Source organism: Rhipicephalus sanguineus, chromosome 4 (genome assembly GCF_013339695.2).
Source record: "Rhipicephalus sanguineus isolate Rsan-2018 chromosome 4, BIME_Rsan_1.4, whole genome shotgun sequence".
Lineage (NCBI taxonomy): Eukaryota > Metazoa > Arthropoda > Arachnida > Ixodida > Ixodidae > Rhipicephalus > Rhipicephalus sanguineus.
In genome coordinates, this window is record NC_051179.1 from 165795538 (window position 1) to 165816383 (window position 20846).

Here is a 20846-nt window from a genome sequence, read left to right on the forward strand (position 1 = left end):
TGTATTTTCCCATGTGACGCAGCACTTACCACTTGAGGGAAGCACTATTTCTCGATGTATCGTAATATTTTCCAAGATAACCGGCATGTGGACGTGAAGCATGCCGCATCGTTTGGCCATAGCCTTCCAAGCAAGAAGAATGTGTCCACTCGCAGGAAACAGCAGACGGCCGTCTGCCATGTGGCCGCTTAAAAACCTGTCCACTTCGTTGGACTCTAGGTCGACTTCTATGATCTCCTCTGATGCCTGCGTGCAAAACAGGGAGTCGCTCAAAAATGAATGAACAAAACACACTATTAAACTTCGCCATCGCTGGATACTATAGAATTCACCGAGAGAATAAGTACCCTACATACTTATATTCTACTTGAATATATTGTTATATAAATGCGATGATCAGAACAAATATATTATAATCCGGGCGCACATGGAGTATACAATCACAAAAATTCTGCTGACTCCTTAGTAAAAACGAAATTGAGTTTTCATTATAATAACGTAAGTTATTAGGACCCATCTTAAATGTGCTAGCAAAGGTATGCGGGAAACATTCTTATACTAAATGTTTTATACAGAACCGCTTTGCTCTGTTACTTAAATATAACGTTTTTCCTTGTTTAGGCTTCCCAAAATTACTTTACTGTTACTAATCAAAAGGTGATCCGAGCTATAAGTGGGAATTGTGTGAATAGCGGCGGTGCCTTGGGCAACTGTACAATATGTATGAAACATTTCTGGGCTGCACATGTCCTTGCTTCCGGTGATTCGTTAAAGGGACACTAAAGAGAAACAATGAATTGGTTTAGATTGATAAAGTGTGCTTCGAGAACTCTTGTGTAGTTTATTTCACCACCATAGGTTTATTATTAGAGCAGAAAACCAAGTTCAAAGTTTCATTTTTAAATTTCGCGCCGAACTTTGTAATTCGTGACGTATTTGAAAGAGCATTTAATGTATTTTGGCGCCACTGGCCCGACGAAATTTCCACAAACTCGTTATGTCAAGTCTCTGGCCACCTCAGAGTAAATGTACTTCGATTTAACCGGTCAGGAACTACGTAGGCCCACGCAGGCGCCGTCAAAAATATGTGACGTCACGGCAAATGGTGCGGGAATTCCAAGGTGGCGTCGGCACCTGTATTTTCTTTTTGCGCGTTTTCTCGCTTATTAAGCGTCTTCGCGCAGAAAGCGTGGTGTTTTGGGTATCGTGGTATACTACTTTACTAATGCGAGAAAAATCGTTTTGCTCTTTAGTGTCCCTTTAATGCAAAAATCGTAATATATTTACGGGCAAGTTATAACTCCACAGCGGTATGTTCACCATCATGCGGAGGCTTCTTATTGAAATTATTGTGATCAGATGGCAACCCGCTAGCTGGTCAGCAAGCAAAGCAGCGACTCCCATCAATTGCAAAAGCGACAAGCAAAAACCACTATCCCCGATGTGTATAAAGGAGCTGTCATGGTAAGCAGCTAAAGCAACGCCATCAGCATGTTTCGGAATGAAACTAAATACCTTGAGCAAGAAGTACAAAACATTTGAGAAAATAAGAGACAATTCATTCAAATGAAGCAAAATTGGGCAGAGGTAATAAATTTTCAATCCAACATTTTTCTGCATAGGCGAATTCGCAAATTCATTTTTAAATTTGTTATTATATAAATAGATAATGTAGCACTAAACTAGTGCTACATTATATATTTATATAATAACAAATTTCTGAACGTATCGAAGTATCTAAAGATGCAATGGGAATGTGTCATATCGGACACAATAAGTGTTGTAGTATCTTGTAACTGCATCTAAAATAGTTCTTGCCTGAGTATCCTGTATCGTATCGCGAAACAATTTCAAAGTATCTTTGCCCAGCCCTGCGTGCAACGGACTAGTTACATAAAAATGACAAAAAGGAGCGCGCGTGGCAATATGATAAGCAAGGCGAAACAAGTTGATCGGAGACTAAAGCGGAAACCCTTTTTAGCTCTCCCGGTTTTGCCGAGCAAAAACACTCAACACTTTTGCACTCTCATTGACCCACAGCAGCTTGGATATAGAGCACGGTGATGCTATTCCTTGTCGATGAAAGAAGAATATTCTGAAACAGGAAGAGCGTTTCATTAGTCCATAAAGCGTTTAGTGGTCCCCGTCCGTATTTGCGTCGTCGATTATGTAAATTCCAGGCCAGACAAAGCATAACAAAAGCATCACGGAGCGTTTAATGCTATACAGCACCTGGTCAGCGGTAGCCTCCCTTAGAGTGCAGGAGCGCAAGGCGCGAAACAGTTGCATAGGCGGCCTGAACCGCAGAGAGCGTACAGTGCGGGATCGTTAGACGTGGCAGACAATTTCCACAGCAGAAGCGTAGGCCAAATTTGTATATGTGATGACGTGATTACTGTGTTGACGGAAAACTTGCCACAGTCGTTCATTTCCCTGTGTGCAGCCGACAGTGACCACTGTGAAATAAATATGGCTCCGCCCCTGTGCCGCCCCCCCCCCCCCCCGCCCCGGTAGATACGCCTATGGTGTTGCCTAATCTTCGTCCTTGCGGCGTCGACTGCACTGGTGGCGTTGTCTATTTTGGTGTTTCGCTTTCGTTTCGGATAAATAAAGGGATCATTTTGAACTTCGTTAGACTTTTGAATCGGTGAGCCTAAAAAGGTAAAGGTGGTGAAGTGGAACTGCTAAATGATTGCTGAACTTCGCCTTGCGAAAAAGCGGCTGCAGTCGACACGAAGCCAAACGGACCTGAAAGAACGAAGCTTAGGCAAATCGATGTACTACACATCATTCCATTGCTCCCTGAAGCGTCATGCGTTGCAGCTCCCATAGACGCTAGCGCCAGATTTGCCTGTAGTGTATTAGTAGGAAACTCTATGCCCGCTGCCGGCAAGAGCCAACGCCGCAACAACTCTGCCTATTTTGACGTACGACGCCGCGTGTTTTCACGAAATTTGGTGCGCGCACGCCCACTTTTATGCGCAACAACACCTCTTACTTTGCAGCACAGCCGAGAGGAGGCGAGGGTTGCCAGTTCATTGCTTTTTAAAATGCGAATGCATTTCTTAGTCAGGCTATGTAAGGCATTCGGCGTTGTCCGCACGCCTCTCCGCTCTCACTCCCTCCCCATAGCAACAGCTGCGGGCGCGCGCGCTTATCCTCGCCCCTACCAACCGGAGCAGGTGGTGCGGGCGGAGTAGCGGAGAGTGAGTGGAGAGGAGGAGCGCGCTCTGGCGTGTGAGGGCACTCGCATCGCGAGAGCTCGGCCAGCGCAAATTTTTTTCTAGGTGGCATTGGCTCGGCGGAGCTCCCGCGTGTGTGGAGAGGGCAGGTGCAGTGCTTCGCCGCTCCTTCTCTCGCCGTTCGCTCTCTCTCCTCCCTGCGCCACCGCCTCAATGCAGTGCGTTTCAAATGCGTTTGTAGCGTTTGTGCTGCCTTGGCACAGCCTGAAAACAGCGCGTTCTAAACGCGTTTGTGCTGCATTGAAGGCGGTGGCAACATCCCTGAGGTGACTACGAACGCACGCAGGAAGCCTTCGTTGAAAGAGGCGCCCAAATGGGAGACACTTGAGCGCGTCGACGTATCCAGCTTCACGCCAATAAAATTACTACGTCGTGTACTCTCAGCGCAAGAAATGCATTCGCATTTCCTCACGATTTTTTGTTTTTGTTTTTCACTGACTGACATATGTTTCCGCAAGCAACGCGGAGGGATTTTTTTCGTCACGCCACGTTTCGCGTCGAGATGACCGAATGTCCGAGGGGACCTCCAACGTAGACACCTGAGAGTTTCGCTTTGTTAACACGCCGCTCATAAATTGTCCGTTTAAACAGTCTACCGAGCAAATAATGCGACCGTATCATTTTGATGCTAACGGACATACACATCATCACAGCGTTTGTCGTGTTAGTTTTGCCTCTGTTATTTCAATTTTGACGCCCAGCCCTGGCAACACAAGCCGGCCCAACACTATAGGCCGTCCTTATCTAAGTTGTAACCACAGCGATTCCTGCCAGAACACTTAGCTCTAGGCGGTGACATGTATTTTTGTTTCTTGCATGGGCAGGTAAGATATTCGAAGGCCAACCTGAGACGAGGACGGAAAATCCTTCAAGTTGACGACTGTCCAAGACTGCGAATGGTTCCAGCTGACAAGGTGTGCAATATTTGGTGTACCACGTGGAACCGGCCATGACACGGTAGAGTATAGGGGGGACAGGTTCATCTGGACACCGAGGTTGTGCAGTTTACCCAATGAGCTTAAAAATATGAGTGGGTTCTTCGCCTTGCGCTTCATCAGGCCCAAGGTGTTGGCTGAAGAATCCACAGTACGCCGTAGAATCGCCTGTAGAGAGAGAAAATGCATGTAAGCGAATGAATTGCAAAGAATGAATATTCAATTGTTAGAATACCATGTGGACCGAATAGAAATATTACAGCCCAACGTTACAAAGACGTAGCTTTAAAAAGTCACGGTTTCGTCACAATGGCGAAGCAATGACTGCGATAGCAACAATTTGGAATGTCACACGACGAACGGCAGGCAGCTCGAAACTTCCTGCGCGCTGCTCAAGCACAAAGAACGCACAGGTACACGCAAGAAGAGCGGTATCTAGCAGCTGTGACAATTGTTACTTTAACTAGCCTCTACTTTGGGCTCATCTAGTTATCAGCTCACTCGTTTCGAAAATGCGGCCGCTGCAGCGAGCGAAGTGACTTTCGTGCGGTCTATAGCTTCAACGCAAACTTTGCTGTGAAAGAACAAGACGTACAAACTTCCCCCTTAAGGGATAAGTGCTGCGAGCACGGGCCAACCCGTCCTGAATATCAAAGTACAAATCGGAGGCGCACATCCGAACTCTATCGAAACAATAGGTAGATTCAGAATTGGCGACCCAAGAAATGTACGAGCCGCCAGGGCACAAGCGTAGAACCCAAGCCACTCTTCGGCTATTGCGCTAACGTTGGCTCAAGACCCAAAAATCGAAAACTACCCTGGTTCGCCAGCGATACGATGCAAAAGCAGCGCGGGCAGCGACACAACATAGCCCGCGTCTAGCATAACTTGAATTTCGCCACGTGTGGCGTCCCATGCGTTTGACCCAACGCCGCATGCGTTTTATCCAAGTCTCAAACGCTACTGCTCGTCCGAACACAAGAGCAGCCAACCTAACGCAGCTATTAGCGGGGCGATGGCCTTTAAAGCGCGCTCTTCCCGCCACCTCGCGGGTGACATGAATACGCTGAAGCTTCGCGTACCGCCAGCGGTAAATGGTGTACAGTTCAATCTCGGCTAAATGAGGTGATCGGGACCCGCTAATTAGTTCGTTAAATCGGGAACTTCCTGAAACCGAGAGAACGACAAATTTATTGCCTAGTAAAAAAGCTCATGATTTCCGCCCATGCGCGCGCTTCATGAACAGCGGGAGCACACAATTCTCGTAGCTGGCCAGCGAAATCAAAGCGTCCTCGGCACCCTCGTGTACCCCAGCAAATCGCCTCAAAAGGTCGACGGCGTCCATCACCTGGCTTGTTGTGGGCACGGGTGCTTGGCCAGTATCCGGATCGTTCACTTCTTCAGACTCCTCTTGTGCGCCGTAAACAAGCTACACTATCTCCTCGTCGTCGAGAAGTGTTGTGTCAGTGTCCGCGTCTGCGTCGTCGATCACGAAGTCGTAGAAGTTATGATCTGCTTGAAGTTATGATCGCTGACGAAGATCTTCCCAAGAACTGGGCGATGCCTCTTCCTGGTCGTGTTGCGGGCTTGTGCAGCCCGACGCAACCTCGACGCAGCCTGGCAGCGCACTGCCAGACATTCTAGACGCCATAAATTCGAAAAAAAAATGTTTTCCACCTTTTTTCCGGAATGTTTTATCAATTCAGGTTTCGCGGCGAAGTTTGTTTCGTTATTTCGAGTTCGTAAAAGCATTAAGCATATAGGTAACTGGGGAAAGAATCCGAATTTGTTCGTTAAATTGGGTAATTCGTAAAATAAGGTTTTGTAAAATCGAGTTTCATTCGTATATAAATAGCTCGCCGTTAGTATTCTGGAGCACGTATGGCGCGTGCCGGAATTGTCTAGCGCAGGGCGCTGCGGAATCCCCGGTCGCGCTCTTCGGAAAATGTTTCTTCTAAATTATTTTTATTGGTGACTTTTATATATATATACACACACACACATTATGTATATATATATATATATATATATATATATATATATATATATATATATATATATATATATATATATATAGTGGGTCTGGGCATGACAGAGGTGAGGAGGAAGAAGACGTGCCTGGCGATAGCGACAACCTCGGTGCGAACTCAAGGCCGCTGAGGCTACCGCTGCGTCGCATCTCAATAAACCCCGTTCGTACGCGTAACAGAGTGGTGGAGGTGCTGGGTACACGACGTCGACGTACCACGGAGCCACAACCGCTTGAACTTCGCCGGAGCCGCCGCCTTGCCGGTCTCTCACCGACGACTTTCACCATGCTCCGGAACGAGGCACAAGACTCAGTGTCAGCTGCAACTGCGCATAGGTCAACACCGGATGCAGCGATTCGTCACTACATGGAACCGCGCCCGTTCGCTGGAAGAGGAGGAGAAGATGTGGACGAGTGGCTCAAGCATTATGACAGGGTGAGCCGATACAACCACTGGAACTCCATCTCCAAGCTCGAGTATGTAGCGTTGTTTCTGACGGAAACCGCTCTGGTATGGTACGAGAATCACGAGGAGTCTTTAACAACGTGGGAGCTCTTTGTAGAAGAAATGAAACAATGCTTCGGTGACTCTGATTCTAAGGAGAAAGGCGCTGAGAGGACGCTTGCGCAAAGAGCTCAGACTCCTGGGGAGACTTGCACCACATACATAGAGGAAGTCCTCAAGCTGTGCAAGATTATAAACCCGCGGATGTCGGAAGAAGACAAGGTCGGACATCTTCTCAAAGGTATCGCAGAAGATGTTTACAACTTCCTAATAGGTAGAGAAGATCTTACCTCTGTCTCGAATGTTCTGCGCCACTGCCGTACCTTTGAGACGCTGAAGACACGTCGCATTGCGCCGAAATTTGGGCGACTGGCGAATGTCACAACTGTCACCAGCGTCGATGTAAGTCCGCCCGCCGACCTTGCTTCAACTATTCGCCAAATCGTGCGTGAAGAACTGCGGCGACACGACGTCACCTACTCTCCGCACTACTCGACGCCAGTAGCACCATGTGCTCCTTTGCCACCGTCAGTGTGCGTTGCGGACCCCACTGAACCAGGAAGAATGTGGCCGCATCCAGACACATTCGCATTTGAACAGCAACATGCGCAACGCTTTCGTCCCGGCCGCGGCACACAGCGACAGACAGCTGCAGTCCAGGCTGCTGAGCCTCCGCATCCGGTGAGACGACCCTTCACGGCGGAGCGTTCTAAACAGCATTTCTTTGCACGACCTCTGCCCGTGTGCTACAGCTGCGGCGTCGAGGGCCACATTGCGAGGTACTGCCATCGCCGCCAGCCGCCGAGGTACGACCGCTCGACGACATCTGACCGCCCTCGTGCATCAAATGCCTACATGTTCACAGGAAGCTCGGCCAACCAAAGACCAGGGATGTTGCGAAACCCCTCTCCGGCCTCCGATCGCAGCTTAACACCACCGCCTGCTCCTCGTGTAAGTCGTTCGCCGTCTCCTCGGCGCCGCTACCCGTCGCCCCCTCCGGAAAACTAGTCGACGCGGCCGTTGGAGGTGAGGTCGCTGGACATTCTACGATTTCGACAGAAATACCTCCGTCAGTTTGTATGTTCAAGAATAAGGTGTGTGTGTGGATAGACAACGTTTCAACTATGGCCTTAGTGGACACAGGAGCAACCATTTCCGTTATGAGTTTCGCGTTCAAGCGCCTCCTTGGTCGAAAAGTGATGTTCTGCTGGGACCGTACCGATACGTTTCGCGGAGTGAGTGGCGACCTCCTACATCCTGTTGGTGTGTGCAGTGTGGAAGTGAGCTTGGGTGGTCATGTATATAACGCAGAGTTCGCAGTTCTGCCTCACGCCACGCATGACGTAATACTGGGCCTGGATTTCCTGAAGCTGTGCGGTGCTAATGTTGATTGCCGAACGGGAGAAATTACCGTAGATTCGGGCATTCCGTCTGCGTTTATGGAACACCTGCCTTGTCACGAAAGTGCCCTTTACGTATGCATAGATACAGTTGTTCCGCCGTTGTCAGCAAAGTGTGTCCCAGTCACATGTTCCCCCACAACCGACAAGACATTTGACGCTACCGTGGAACCGATTCACCTGAGTTGCATGAAGAAAAATGTTCTGATACCTTATTGTACGCTGTCAGTTGTTCAAGGGCGCACTAGCTTATGGACCATCAACTGTTCCGATGAACCCACGACACTGCCGAAGGGTCTGAAGCTTGCGGCGATTCGCGAACAGCAAGTATTTTCTCTTGCCAACCTTGCAGAGAGCCGCGATTCCGCGGATGAGTCCGATTCTGATACTGCGCACGCCATAGACTCCTCAATTATGGCTATGATCAACAAAGAGCTCAGCACTAACCAGCGCCGTGAACTGGCGAGTATCCTCACGAAACACTCCGGAGTTTTCGACTTTGCCCAGAAGGAGGATCCACCATCATTTCCCCCTTCTCGCATACAGCACCGCATTGATACGGGATGTAATCGCCCTATCCGTCAGAAGCCATACCGTGTGTCACCTTCGGAGCGCAAGGTTATACATGAACAAGTTCAAGACATGCTAAAGAAAAATGTTATCCAGCCGTCGTGCAGTCCGTGGGCAGCCCCAGTAATCCTGGTTAAGAAGAAAGACGGCTCATGGCGATTTTGCGTTGATTACCGTCGCCTCAACGCTATCACCAAAAAGGATGTATATCCTCTTCCACGGATCGATGACGCTATAGATTGCCTTTCATCGGCTTCTTACTTTTCATCTGTCGATTTGCGGTCAGGCTATTGGCAGATACCAATGCACAAGGAAGATAAGGAAAAAACGGCATTTGTAACACCGGATGGACTTTTCGAATTTAATGTAATGCCGTTCGGACTGTGTAATGCGCCAGCCACGTTCGAGCGCTTCATGGACAACATCTTGCGCGGTTTGAAATGGGAAATCTGCATGTGTTATTTAGACGATGTAGTGATCTTTGGGCGCACGTTCCGTGAGCACAACACACGTCTCGACCTTGTACTCGATTGTCTAAGCAAAGCACGTTTGGTGTTAAACTCAAAGAAATGCCATTTTGGAGAGCGCCAAACACTCGTTCTAGGCCACTTGGTAGACAAAGAAGGCATCCGACCTGATCCAGCGAAGACGGCTGCAGTGGAAGCCTTCAACCAGCCACGCTCAGTCAAAGAACTACGGAGTTTTCTGGGACTATGTTCGTACTTCCGTCGCTTTATTCCTGCATTCGCTAACATCGTGCACCCTCTGACGTGCCTGCTTCAAAAAGGCGCACGGTTCGAATGGACCCCGGAATGTGCGTCCGCTTTTTGTGAACTCAAGTTCCGATTGACGTCCCATCCGATTCTCCGACACTTCGACCCTATGGCTCCCACAGAAGTGCACTCGAACGCTAGCGGCGTTGGTGTCGGTGCTGTTTTGGTTCAACGCGTCGATACCAAAGAACATGTCGTGGCGTATGCGAGTCGCTCCCTAAGCAAGTCTGAGCGTAACTACACCGTTACGGAACAGGAGTGTCTTGCTGTGGTCTTCGCAGTGCAACGCTTCCGGTCATACCTATACGGACGCCCCTTCACCGTCGTGACCGACCATCATTCTCTGTGCTGGCTGGTAAATCTGCGCGATCCATCCGGTCGACTTGCACGTTGGACACTTCGTCTACAGGAGTACGACTTCACGGTTTCATATAAAAGTGGTCGCCGGCACGCTGATGCAGACTGCCTTTCGCGGCTGCCGCTTCCCACGACGGTCTGTGACGCGGACAACTTCGACGGGTACATCGCATCGTTGGAGCCAGGCTTTCCTGACAAGAACACATTTAGGACTGAGCAGCAGAAGGACAGTACTTTACAGCAACTTCTTGCTAACGGACGAAAATCATCGGCCACTCGTTTCTGCATACGCGACGGGCTACTATACAAGAAGAACTATTCTGCTACAGGTTCGCGATATCTTCTGGTAGTCCCGAAGAGTCTCCGCGTTTACATTTTGAGAGCCATGCATGATGATCCAACATCCGGTCATTTAGGAGCAACGAGGACTCTCTACCGCCTTCAAGAAAGGTTTTACTGGCCCAAGATGCATCAGACCACGCAACAATACGTGTCTAGCTGCAACGAATGTCAACGTCGCAAGCGTCCCACAAGTACTCCTCCTGGTCGACTACACCCTTTGCCGCCACCAAGAACTCCATTTGAGCAAGTTGGAATTGACCTTCTTGGTCCCTTTCCGCGCTCCTCCAACGGAAATCGTTGGATCGTCGTGTGCACCGATCATCTGACACGATACTGCGAGACGACCGCTACACCATCGGCTACTGCGCGTGACGTGTGCCTCTTCATGCTACACTTTGTCATTCTCCGGCACGGCCCTCCCAAAGTCGTTATTAGTGATCGTGGACGCCAGTTCACGGCAGACGTGGTCGAAGAGATGCTTCGTCTATGTGCTTCAAGTTTTCGGCACTCTACGCCCTATCACCCTCAAACGAACGGTCTTACTGAACGCACAAACAGAACTCTCACGAACATGCTGTCCATGTACGTCGCATCAGATCACAAAAACTGGGACGATGTTCTGCCTTTCATTACATATGCATTCAACACCGCACAGCACGAAACTACCGGCTACAGACCCTTCTTTCTTCTTTATGCTAGACCACCACGCTACACACTCGACACGATTTTGCCATTTTTAGACCACGATGATCTCTGCATTTCCAAGACTATGTGCCGTGCGGAAGAGGCCCGACGTCTCGCTCATTTGCGCACTCTTGCTTCGCAAGAACGCTCGAAGTTACGATTCGACCGCCGACGCCGACACGTGACATATGAACCCGGTGACTTCGTGTGGCTTTGGACACCAGTGAGAAAACGTGGATTATGTGAAAAACTGCTGGCACACTACGTTGGACCCTATGTTGTTCTCGACCGCATAAGCGAAGTGACTTACCGCGTTGCTCGCCTCCACGCCAATGGCCGACGTGCTGCAAAGACTGAACTCACGCATATTGCCCGTTTAAAGCCGTTCATTCCTAGAGAGACTGTTTGACTCGCCCGGTGGGCTTCGTCTGCGCGCGGAGAGATGTTACAGTCGTAGTTTGGGTATGTGCACCTGTGTGTAGTGGGTCTGGGCATGACAGAGGTGAGGAGGAAGAAGACGTGCCTGGCGATAGCGACAACCTCGGTGCGAACTCAAGGCCGCTGAGGCTACCGCTGCGTCGCATCTCAATAAACCCCGTTCGTACGCGTAACAATATATATATATATATATATATATATATATATATGTACGGCACATGACGGCGACGGCAACGACAGAAACCCGCTGAAAGTGTCCACATAATTGCTATCGCAATAAAAGCGGCTGTGCGTAAGAGGCATACGTTAATGAGTTGTACTGCTTCGTACTAGAAAATTATCATTAATATTTTTGATAAATTTTCCATATGCAGCAGAGCATTAGCTGAAGTCCCATAACTTAAAGGGGCCCTGGCACACTTTTCCAAGTAGCCATCGAATAGCTTAATTAAGGGAGTTGTTGCCTCACGAATCGACAGCTGCAAAAAGTTTTAGAATACTTGAATTACAGGCGGAGTAAGATAGATTTGTCGCACGCTGTAACTGTTTTCTCTCATCTCTCGACCTAACGAGCGCACTGGAAGCTAAGCAGGGAGGGATGGCACGGGGAAAACAATTTACGTCTCGCGCGCGTCATGACCTCGAGCACTTCGTTTTTTTTTATCTTCGAAAGCGCGACTTACTTTCAGTTTGATCGCGAGCGTGCGCGGGAGGGACATGGCGGCCTCCCGCGGCGGCCACAGTGACTATGCAGCTCACGATGGTCAAATCAGCCAATGGCCGTGAAGTTGGGCATATGCGCAGTAATATGGGTATATGGAATAATTTGTAGAAAGAAGATAACGATTTCTAGCTGATTTTGACAATAATTGTAAATTACAGGCCGCGCGCAGCGCTCTTCGCAATGCCCACGAACTATAGGTGGCGCGCCGTGCTTTTCAAGATGGCGCCAGGAGGAGGGTCAACCCGTGTGTTAGCATAGGAACAGATAGGACGTGCGGAAGTACGGCCCGTGCCACTTTCACCGGATGAGGTCATGAACCATACTGAAATGGATATGAGACCAAAATACTTTCCCAAACCACGGAAAGTGCTAGGTACTCGCCACCTAATTATTTGCTGCGGTGTGAAAGGTTATATTTCAGCTTCGTTACCGTGCATAACGATGCTTTGCGAAATCCTGTGCGTGCTACATAAACCTGTATGAACTAGAATTGATGTATGAGCTGAACGGCACTCCGAGGTAGTACGTACCGAGCCTGCCTGACGGATTTGCCGCAGTAGTAGGCCGCCAGCGAGTAGCGCCATCGCTGCTGCACGGGACCACACGTTTAACGTGGTGATGGGTTGCAAACATAATAAGCCGTCGTCATTACTTGTGCAGTCGGCAACGCGGAGTTACGTCTTCGACGGAACACAAGCATTTAACATCACATTCAGTAGCGCTGGTGTCACAGCCATGCTGAGGCTCTAGCCGTGTGCAATTCACTTCACTCGCATGTTGCAGGTTCGATCAGCACGATCGAAACATGAATATCGAAAAGGATGCACACGTATGCTTTTCGCAACGTCGAAGTTAGCCGAGGGGCGTGGATTGTGGCGTGACTGCACGTTCCATCGCTCTAACCATTTCGCTTCGCTGGTAGAGCTCAAGCGTGTTGGCGGCATGCGGCGCTCTATAATATCCACAATAATTGTGATATATGCAATGCACAAGAGGAACTATGCTTTTATTGGGATCTCGCTCAGGGATATTATACGTTAAATACAGTCAAATTGACTTACGAGCGTGAAAGAGCATTAACGCACGAGGGGACGTGAAGTGTAACTCGTGAGTTAGCAACTGATCGTTCAACGTCGCTGTCACTCTAGGTGCTTTCACAGTCTTCTAAGTCCAGTGAAAAATCCTCGTCGTCAAGATGGTTTCTTTCATCACTGCTGAAAGCAATCTGAAGAATTTCCTCCGCCGAACGACTTCGACCACTCCGCGTCACCACGTTTACAATGAGAGAGACGTTGGAGACGTCTGGGCGCGGAGAACGTTTTCCTCTCAAACCGGTCAACAAGCAAATCGCTTGCAGTGTGCTGCCACCTATCAACAAACGTACAAAAACAAGCGGCGCAGCGGTGGCTATGAAACCGAACACACTGACGAAGGACGGCGCGGAAAGCGTTCGCTCCACGAAAGGCGTCGAGCAGACGCGTATTCGAATGATTGAAACGTCGCTTGCACGATTCGTAACAACGCTTTGCTTACAAAGGATAGAGGCCCTATTTAAATGTATCGCTAACTTGAGATCGCTCAGTTATACAAGAGCACATCGCGAGCCCGCGCGACATCCCGCGTACAGTGTTATGGGACTCGTGCACTACAAGAAACACTGGCCAATGTTATATGCAAGTAAAACAGGGTGAGCTCCAACTGTATATGTCAGACGATAACATTTAACTAACCTATGTGGCTACAGAAAGCCTCGCGAAGCTGATAGTATGTGTACGCTCAGGGCTAGCATTGGAAGCGCGAGTTGCCACGTATTTTCACGAAAACTTCGCGTCTCGCAAGAACGAATCAGATTTCTCGTGTCACGGAGGGCCTGGTTTGTTCACTGATGCAGGGAACATGCAAAGCCGTCGCGTTCCATTCTTGCCAACGCGTTAACACTGTGGCTGGCACAGCCGAACAAGGGAGCGACTGCGTAGTGCTGCCATTTTGTTGTCTACTAACCCTCCTCGAGAGGACGCTCCTGAATTCCGCTTGGCGGCGCGACAGTCTATGGGCATTGCGAATAAAGTTTGAATCGCGTGTTGTCAGGAACCTCGACTACCGATGGGCAGCGTTTTCTGACCATACTGAAAATGTGTTGCAGGACCCCTTTAAGGCAAAAATCACATCATGTCCCCCTAAAGGGAACCATGAGGCGATGCCAAGCAGCGTTTCGGCATGTACAGCCCGTGTTTCAGAGGGGGAGTGGAGAGGGAAAGTGCAGAGGGGGAGGGGAGATGGGGAGTTTGGAAGTGGGATGAGGAGGGGGAGGGGAGGTGTGTGCAGAGGGCTTGCGCATGCGTAGTAAGGGTAGTCACGCCGCACACCACCGGTTTGAACTCCACATCTAATAAGATGTGGAGTTCAAATGTGTCAACATATCTCGTTTGAGCACATTTCACAAATTATTTCATCATCCCACCCTACATAACCAACTAATCCTCAATCCTCAGTACATATCTCATCGCATCGATCATCGTCATAAGGTTGGCATCGCATCCTGCAACTCCCAGTGTTTTTATCGGTCATTCATACCTCGTACATCAGTAGATTGGAACCACCTTCCCGAAGACATCGTCACTATTACTAATAACAATATTTTCCGTCAAACATTACTCAGTATTGTATGAGTTAAACGTTACTCAAAATTGTATTATGTTCACCGTCGTTGCACAGCTACTATTGTATAATCTTTATTTGTTGCATTGTTTATTCTCCTGCTGTATTTTCTCTGCTGTACATTCTGCTGTATAATATGTATTTTCTATGCTGTATATTCTCATGCTGTATTTTCTTTCTTTTTTTTTCTCCCTTTCTTTTTTGATGTAAACGTTATTTCCACTCCCCTCTATAATGCCATATGGCCCTGAGGGTAAATAAAATGAAATGAAATGAAAGATACTTCGCATCTAATAAACACGTGCTTCTTTCCCCTTAAACCTTCCGCTTGCGATTTAACGGAAGTTCTTCACGTGCTCACGACGTTGCAAACCCTTTCCAAGCGGGTATTTTAGTTGACCCTAACGGTTTAGCGCATGTGATATCGCCTGAAATATGTTCAGCAGCATCGTAACAACCAGCTTTGAAATTAGCGGTAGAGCTGTATAGGGCGAGAGCTCCGCCACGGTGGTCTAGTGGTTATGCCGCTCGACTGCTGACCCGAAGGTCGCGGGATGCAATACCGGCCGCGGCGGCTGCATTTTCGATGGAGGCGAAAATGATAGAGGCCCGTGTACATAGATTCAGGTGCACGTTAAAGAACTCCAGGTGATAGAAATTTCCGGAGCCCTCCACTATGGCGTCTCTGATAAGCATATTCTGGTTTTGGGACGTTCAACCCCAGATATTATTATTATTATTATTATTATATCATGCGAGAGAACAGCATTGGCACATCAACTAATTTCATGTGAATTTTGGTGTTTACGTGTCAAAACTACGATATGCTTATGAGGCATGCCTTAGTGGGAGACACCGCTGTAATACTGAACACGTGAGGTTCACTAACGTGCCCCTAAATCTAAGTACTGTTACTTGTCTAATCGACAACACCGGGGTCGATTAGACAACGGCGTTTTCTAATATGTCTGAAGGAGCAAACAGCACTGATGAACAGCAGTAACAAGGCTCCACTTGCCTGAAGTAAATCGTGTGGTGCGATCTCGACCAGAATGGCGTCCTTGGGCACGTGCTTCAGGGCGTCGTAGAAAATCACAGGCGACAGAAAGTTGTTGACAAGGTAGTCGGCTGAGCAGTGCGCAGCAACGGGCTCATGCCAGCGACTCTGTGGAACCGACGAGCTTATCCATTTCTCGCTGCGGCGCTTTGGTTCTGGAATTACCTGGGCAGGATCACAAAGAAGCGGTAATTTATATCTTTACGTTCTCTCTTCGCACTCTCTATAGAGAGCCCAAGCTCAAGTTTGTGTACGACGTTCGCGCGGCTGAGCTATGCGTTACTGGGGGCAAACGCTGCCCTCGAAGGCAGATTGTCGCCGGATTTGCCAGCGGTGGCGGCAAGGACACGTGCGCCCATGGGCTCCTCATTCGGCCCGGAGCACTGTCAGTCAGCAATAGCAATATTGTGACGCACCAGAGATGCAATCCGATAGCTCTGCGCGTGCACGGAAGCGGGGGCGGCAGTGTTGTGGCCGTGGATGCCCCCATTTGCGATAAGAGCAGTGGCGCCGCGCGACGTTGCTTTGGAAGCCTATGTGCTAAGTGCCGGAACGTGAATAAAGCCTGTCTATTTGTAATCAACGCTGGATTTCGGAACATTGTCATGATGAAGAGTGTAAACAGAAGTGAGCCAACGAAATGAGTCGCTTCTTGCTTATTTTAGGAAACGCAAGCTACAATCCGCAGATGCCGGCGCAGTGGCATCTGCGTCCGCCACTGCGTCTCATATGACGCAGTGGTAAGCCACGTCATATGAGACACCATTCCACCTTGTTCCGAAGAGTGTGTCCGTCTCGCTCCTTTTCAGATGCTATAGGTTTCACTCTCCAAACTTTATTTCAACATCCCTAGACTGCAGCTGCCACGGCGACGTATTGCTAACCAAAAATTTCTACACGCACTGCAGTGCGAGTGTTAAAAAAGTTAAGTCTGTCTCTTTTTTTCTCGTAGAGGCGACGGCACAACAAACAAAATGTGCTGGGAATATGATTTTGAGATGATCTGACAAAACTAGCGACTAGAAAAATCATATTACGTATCTTAAACGTTATTGCAAATCACACGTTTATGTGCCATAGGAGTACAGGGAAAAAACTTGGCGTAATGTTCTCGTCAAATGAAACCCGAACAGCGGCAAGCATTCGCACGGTATAGTGCGCACCGTCCAGTTATCACCATTGACAGGTGCGCGCATCCGGTTTGACCGCACTGCGCAAATGCGCGGCTCTCCATGGTGATAAGTGGACGGCGCGCACTATACCACTGCGAAGGCTTGCCGGTGTTCGGGTTTCATTTGACGAGAACATTACGCTCGAGCTTCGCTTTCGACAGTAGAACGTGAAAGCGTAACCGGACCATGTTCGCATCGCCTTGCTATCCTATATACACTCTAAGCCAAAATCGAGTATTTTGGGAGTGTTTCTGCCACACAACAACAATCGTCATCCACCTCGCGTGCTTTCCTCGCGTTATCACCGCGGTCGCGGCACTTCCCGGTCACGAACGGCGCGCGCGTTATCAGCGTGACATAGCATTCTTGACAGGGAAGTGACGAGAGCTGGGTTTTCAAGAAAGGAAACGCGAGCAAGCCAGATGATTATTGTTCTGTGGCAGAAACACTCCCAAAATACCCTATTTTGGCTTAGAGTGTAGTTTCATTTGTCGTTGAACCGAAAAGCGTGTCGTTGAAAAGCACGCCCGTGGTCCCTTTGAGCCATCTTGTGGGTAATATTCAAGCCGCTGAAGAACATCCGACATGTGCGTACCACCAACGGTAAATTGTGTATACAAATAGCTCTCCGTTAGCATGCTGGAGGGCGTATGCGTGGTGGCCGAGCCGCTAAACGCATCGCGCCACGGTGCGAGGGGTCCGAAGGTTCGACTCCCCGGTCCTACTACTCGAACCGAAATGTTTTTATAATCTCTTTATTTGCATCTACCTCGAATTTTCGCTCACGGACAGCGCTAATTTTTCACACACAGCCAAAGACAGCGACGCTGACGCCGACACCGAAATTTCTGCGAAATGATCTTGTTAACGCTGTCGCGATAGAACTAAATCACCACCAAAGCAGCTACAATAGTAGAGTCGGTGAAGTGCAACACAGGTGTCCTTAACATTGCTTAAGGACACATTTTACGAATATACGTTTATACGCTAGTTCATATTACGTGTCAATCCATTATATTACATTCTCGGAGTTGGATTCGTTTATGTCACTCCTTCTGCAATTATTTTACCAAGGCGTTTCTCTTTAGAGAACACAGGTTTCTCACAAAAATCCTATGACAGTAAGGCTCCTGTCGTTTTCGCAAAGGAACTCTACGTCAGGACGGAAGCACTTTGCTGCAGTTGAAGTGACGCTGATGCCACTAATTGCCAAAATTTGTGAATTAACTGTTTAATTATTCACGTGAGGGCAGGTGTTTATATTAGAACGTTGCAGTGCGTGCCAGTTTATGGCATACCCGTTTTTTACAAACCACAAAAGTTGCACTTAATTAGAGATATTAGTCATGGAATTTTAAGGCCGATATCGAAACTGACTGCGCCCGGCGCGCAAGAAATGAGACCACTCTGTTCCGCCGGGCCGGAACTACATGTGACAAGGAAGTGAAGAAATTTAAATGAAGGTGGGTCCGCCGTGGGTGCTATTCTGGACTTCCGACATTTTCTGTCGAATTTGACGTAGGCGTGACGTGTACACAATGGTGACGCAAACGCATGAACTGCTTGCGAAACGTGACGTAAAGGGGACATAAAATACAAAGAAACGTGCAATCAAGTAACATTTTGTTTACTTAATTTAAAAGCAACAACAAAAAAATAAAAGGGAAGTGATGCGTTCAGTTCTAAAGTCGTGAAGCAGACTATACCGTCTGCAATTTAGCGCCATTTTTGGAGATGAGCGACGAAGCCATAGTAACTTTTCTAGCCAATAAGCGAGCCAGCCAAGCCAGCGTCGACATTGCCGCAATCGTTATTTCTCTGGTTATTTTGTGTGGGTGTTCTGTGGTTATGTCGGGAGATCGCCGAACAGTGGGCCGCGATGTTGGATTTTTTTTACCGATCGAAGGGGTGGCTTGCGACTTACTGCCGGAGGTACGACGGGAGCCGTAACAGACGCTGACAGAGCGCCTTAACTGCCTGGGCCCCAGCAGCAGGCGGCCGCCGGAGTGACGGCGTCTATGGCGAAGTAACGTGGAGGCAGCGCGAAACCGCAGCGCAATCAGGTAAGCTTGCGTTTCACTTGGGTGGTGTTTACGTTTCAGCTATGCACATGCTTATTACAGGAGTACAGGCGGAGGGCCGTTTGATTTGGCGACGCACGTTTCGGTGGACAACGCCGGCATCGTTACAATTATGCGCGTCGACTCTGTTTTGGGCTTCGGCGGCCCTTCGTTCCCAAGCCCCGCAGCGTCCAGAAGCGCTGCCGATAGTATAGAGATAAGGAGCTGCACTGCATTGCAAATGTTAATAACGCCCCTTCTGTTTCTTCTGTCTTTTTTGTTGTAGTGGCGGTTCAGTGTCTAGTTTATCCGAAGTAATCTACCAACTAGCGCAACAGCCAGTTGTGCTATTTATAACGTCTCTGATGCGCGAAATATGTTCTGACCTGTCGTGGTCATTAAGATGGTGCTATATGTTTTGCTAAGGATACGTAAGGACTACTGTAAATCAAAGTTACAAATCATGTAAATATACACAAGCAGAAGCAATAAGAATAAAGTATCAGGACATCACGTTATGCACGATCAATTGAATCTGAATGATATGGTCTAGGCGAATCTCAATCCGCAGAAGTGATGCCTCACCGAGTAGTTAACTATGGAAGGTACTTCTACGTTACTTACAACGTACGGATAAGAAGTGCATAATGGCCACAGATAAAGAAGAGGAATTGTAGTACTCACGCAGTTGAAGTTACATTGGACTGGCAGCACTAAGAAGTGCACAAACTGTGCACGAGATCTCTTTTTTCTTATTGTCCTTGTTTCAAATCTGGCTGGCACAATATTAGAGGCATCCTTTGTTGTTGTTGGCAGCAGTGAATGATGAGACAATGATGTAAACAATGAGACAACTTGTGTGCTTTTTATTATTGCAAAGACAAACCATATGGTTGCTCAATAAAGCGATTTCTGCAAAGCAGTTGGCAAATCATTAGAAAACATGGTGAATTGTCTCACAATACATTCTGAAATATCACTTATTACTCTTGCATGTAAACCTCTATTGTGCACAAGAGAAACCAGCACAGGAGCAACACAGCGCTGTGTCCACGTCGCCTCTTTCGGTACTGGTTCGTTTTGTGCACTATACGTGTTTACATAGATTACCAACCGGAGCAAGCTTGTGCTCTTGCATGTACGAGTGGCTACTACATGAATATAGCGTTTGTACAGCACCTGCCAGATTCGTAAAGTCATCACATGATGTGAAATGTCTTTCACTCGGTTCGCATTGTCAACAAAGTGCTCAAAACTGTGCTCTAGAATGACATTCAAGGTTGCTTGCGCTGCTGCGAAATAACACAGGCTGTTTCCAGAGTTACTATGGTCTCAAGAAACTACTGCTATGATTCGCTGTAGAATCTGAACACGCTTTCCCCTAACTGCTTGGTACAATTACCACACTCTCAATGAACCAACACAATGAAGCTTTTGTCAGAATAGAATTCCTGCAAGAACACAAGTACAGGAGATAGGTATAGGATCGAACAAACTGCAAGCGACTACTGTGTCATGAGGAAAACAAGAGCTTCTTGTGTTTCATGTTTCTGTGCATATCTCGCAGGAAAGTAAACCCCATCACATCCAGTGGTGCCCAACTGTGAACCACTGCATAGCGTGATCCCGCCTTTGCCTACCCTCCTGGTACATGCCTACTGTAGCCGTATCGTGGCTATTGTTGTAAAGGTCCGCAAATTCTCATTCGAGTTCCTTCAGTGCAAGGGATGTCGTCTGGCTCAGACTGCTGCTGCAGAACACCGAGGCTGTGAAGCACCACGCAAACTGCAACGATCTTCGACCTGAAGAGTGGGCCATAGTACAGTGCTCTGTACCTCTGCAGGCCCCGAAAGCGGGCCTTGAGGACTCCAGTGCGCGGTTATACGACACACCGCAGTGA

General features: G+C 48.4%; 1 protein-coding gene across 1 annotated transcript in view; it reads right to left on the reverse strand.

Annotated features, from left to right (window-relative positions):
• Window positions 1-20846, reverse strand: part of LOC119391816 (fatty acid synthase) — a 169801-nt gene that overhangs the window by 20922 nt on the left and 128033 nt on the right. The window contains exons 10-12 of the mRNA XM_049415410.1: window positions 15676-15879; window positions 4088-4345; window positions 30-246 (exon numbers count right to left, since the gene is read on the reverse strand). Coding sequence (XP_049271367.1) covers window positions 30-246; window positions 4088-4345; window positions 15676-15879 — 679 coding nt within the window. The remainder of the gene's footprint in view (window positions 1-29; window positions 247-4087; window positions 4346-15675; window positions 15880-20846) is intronic.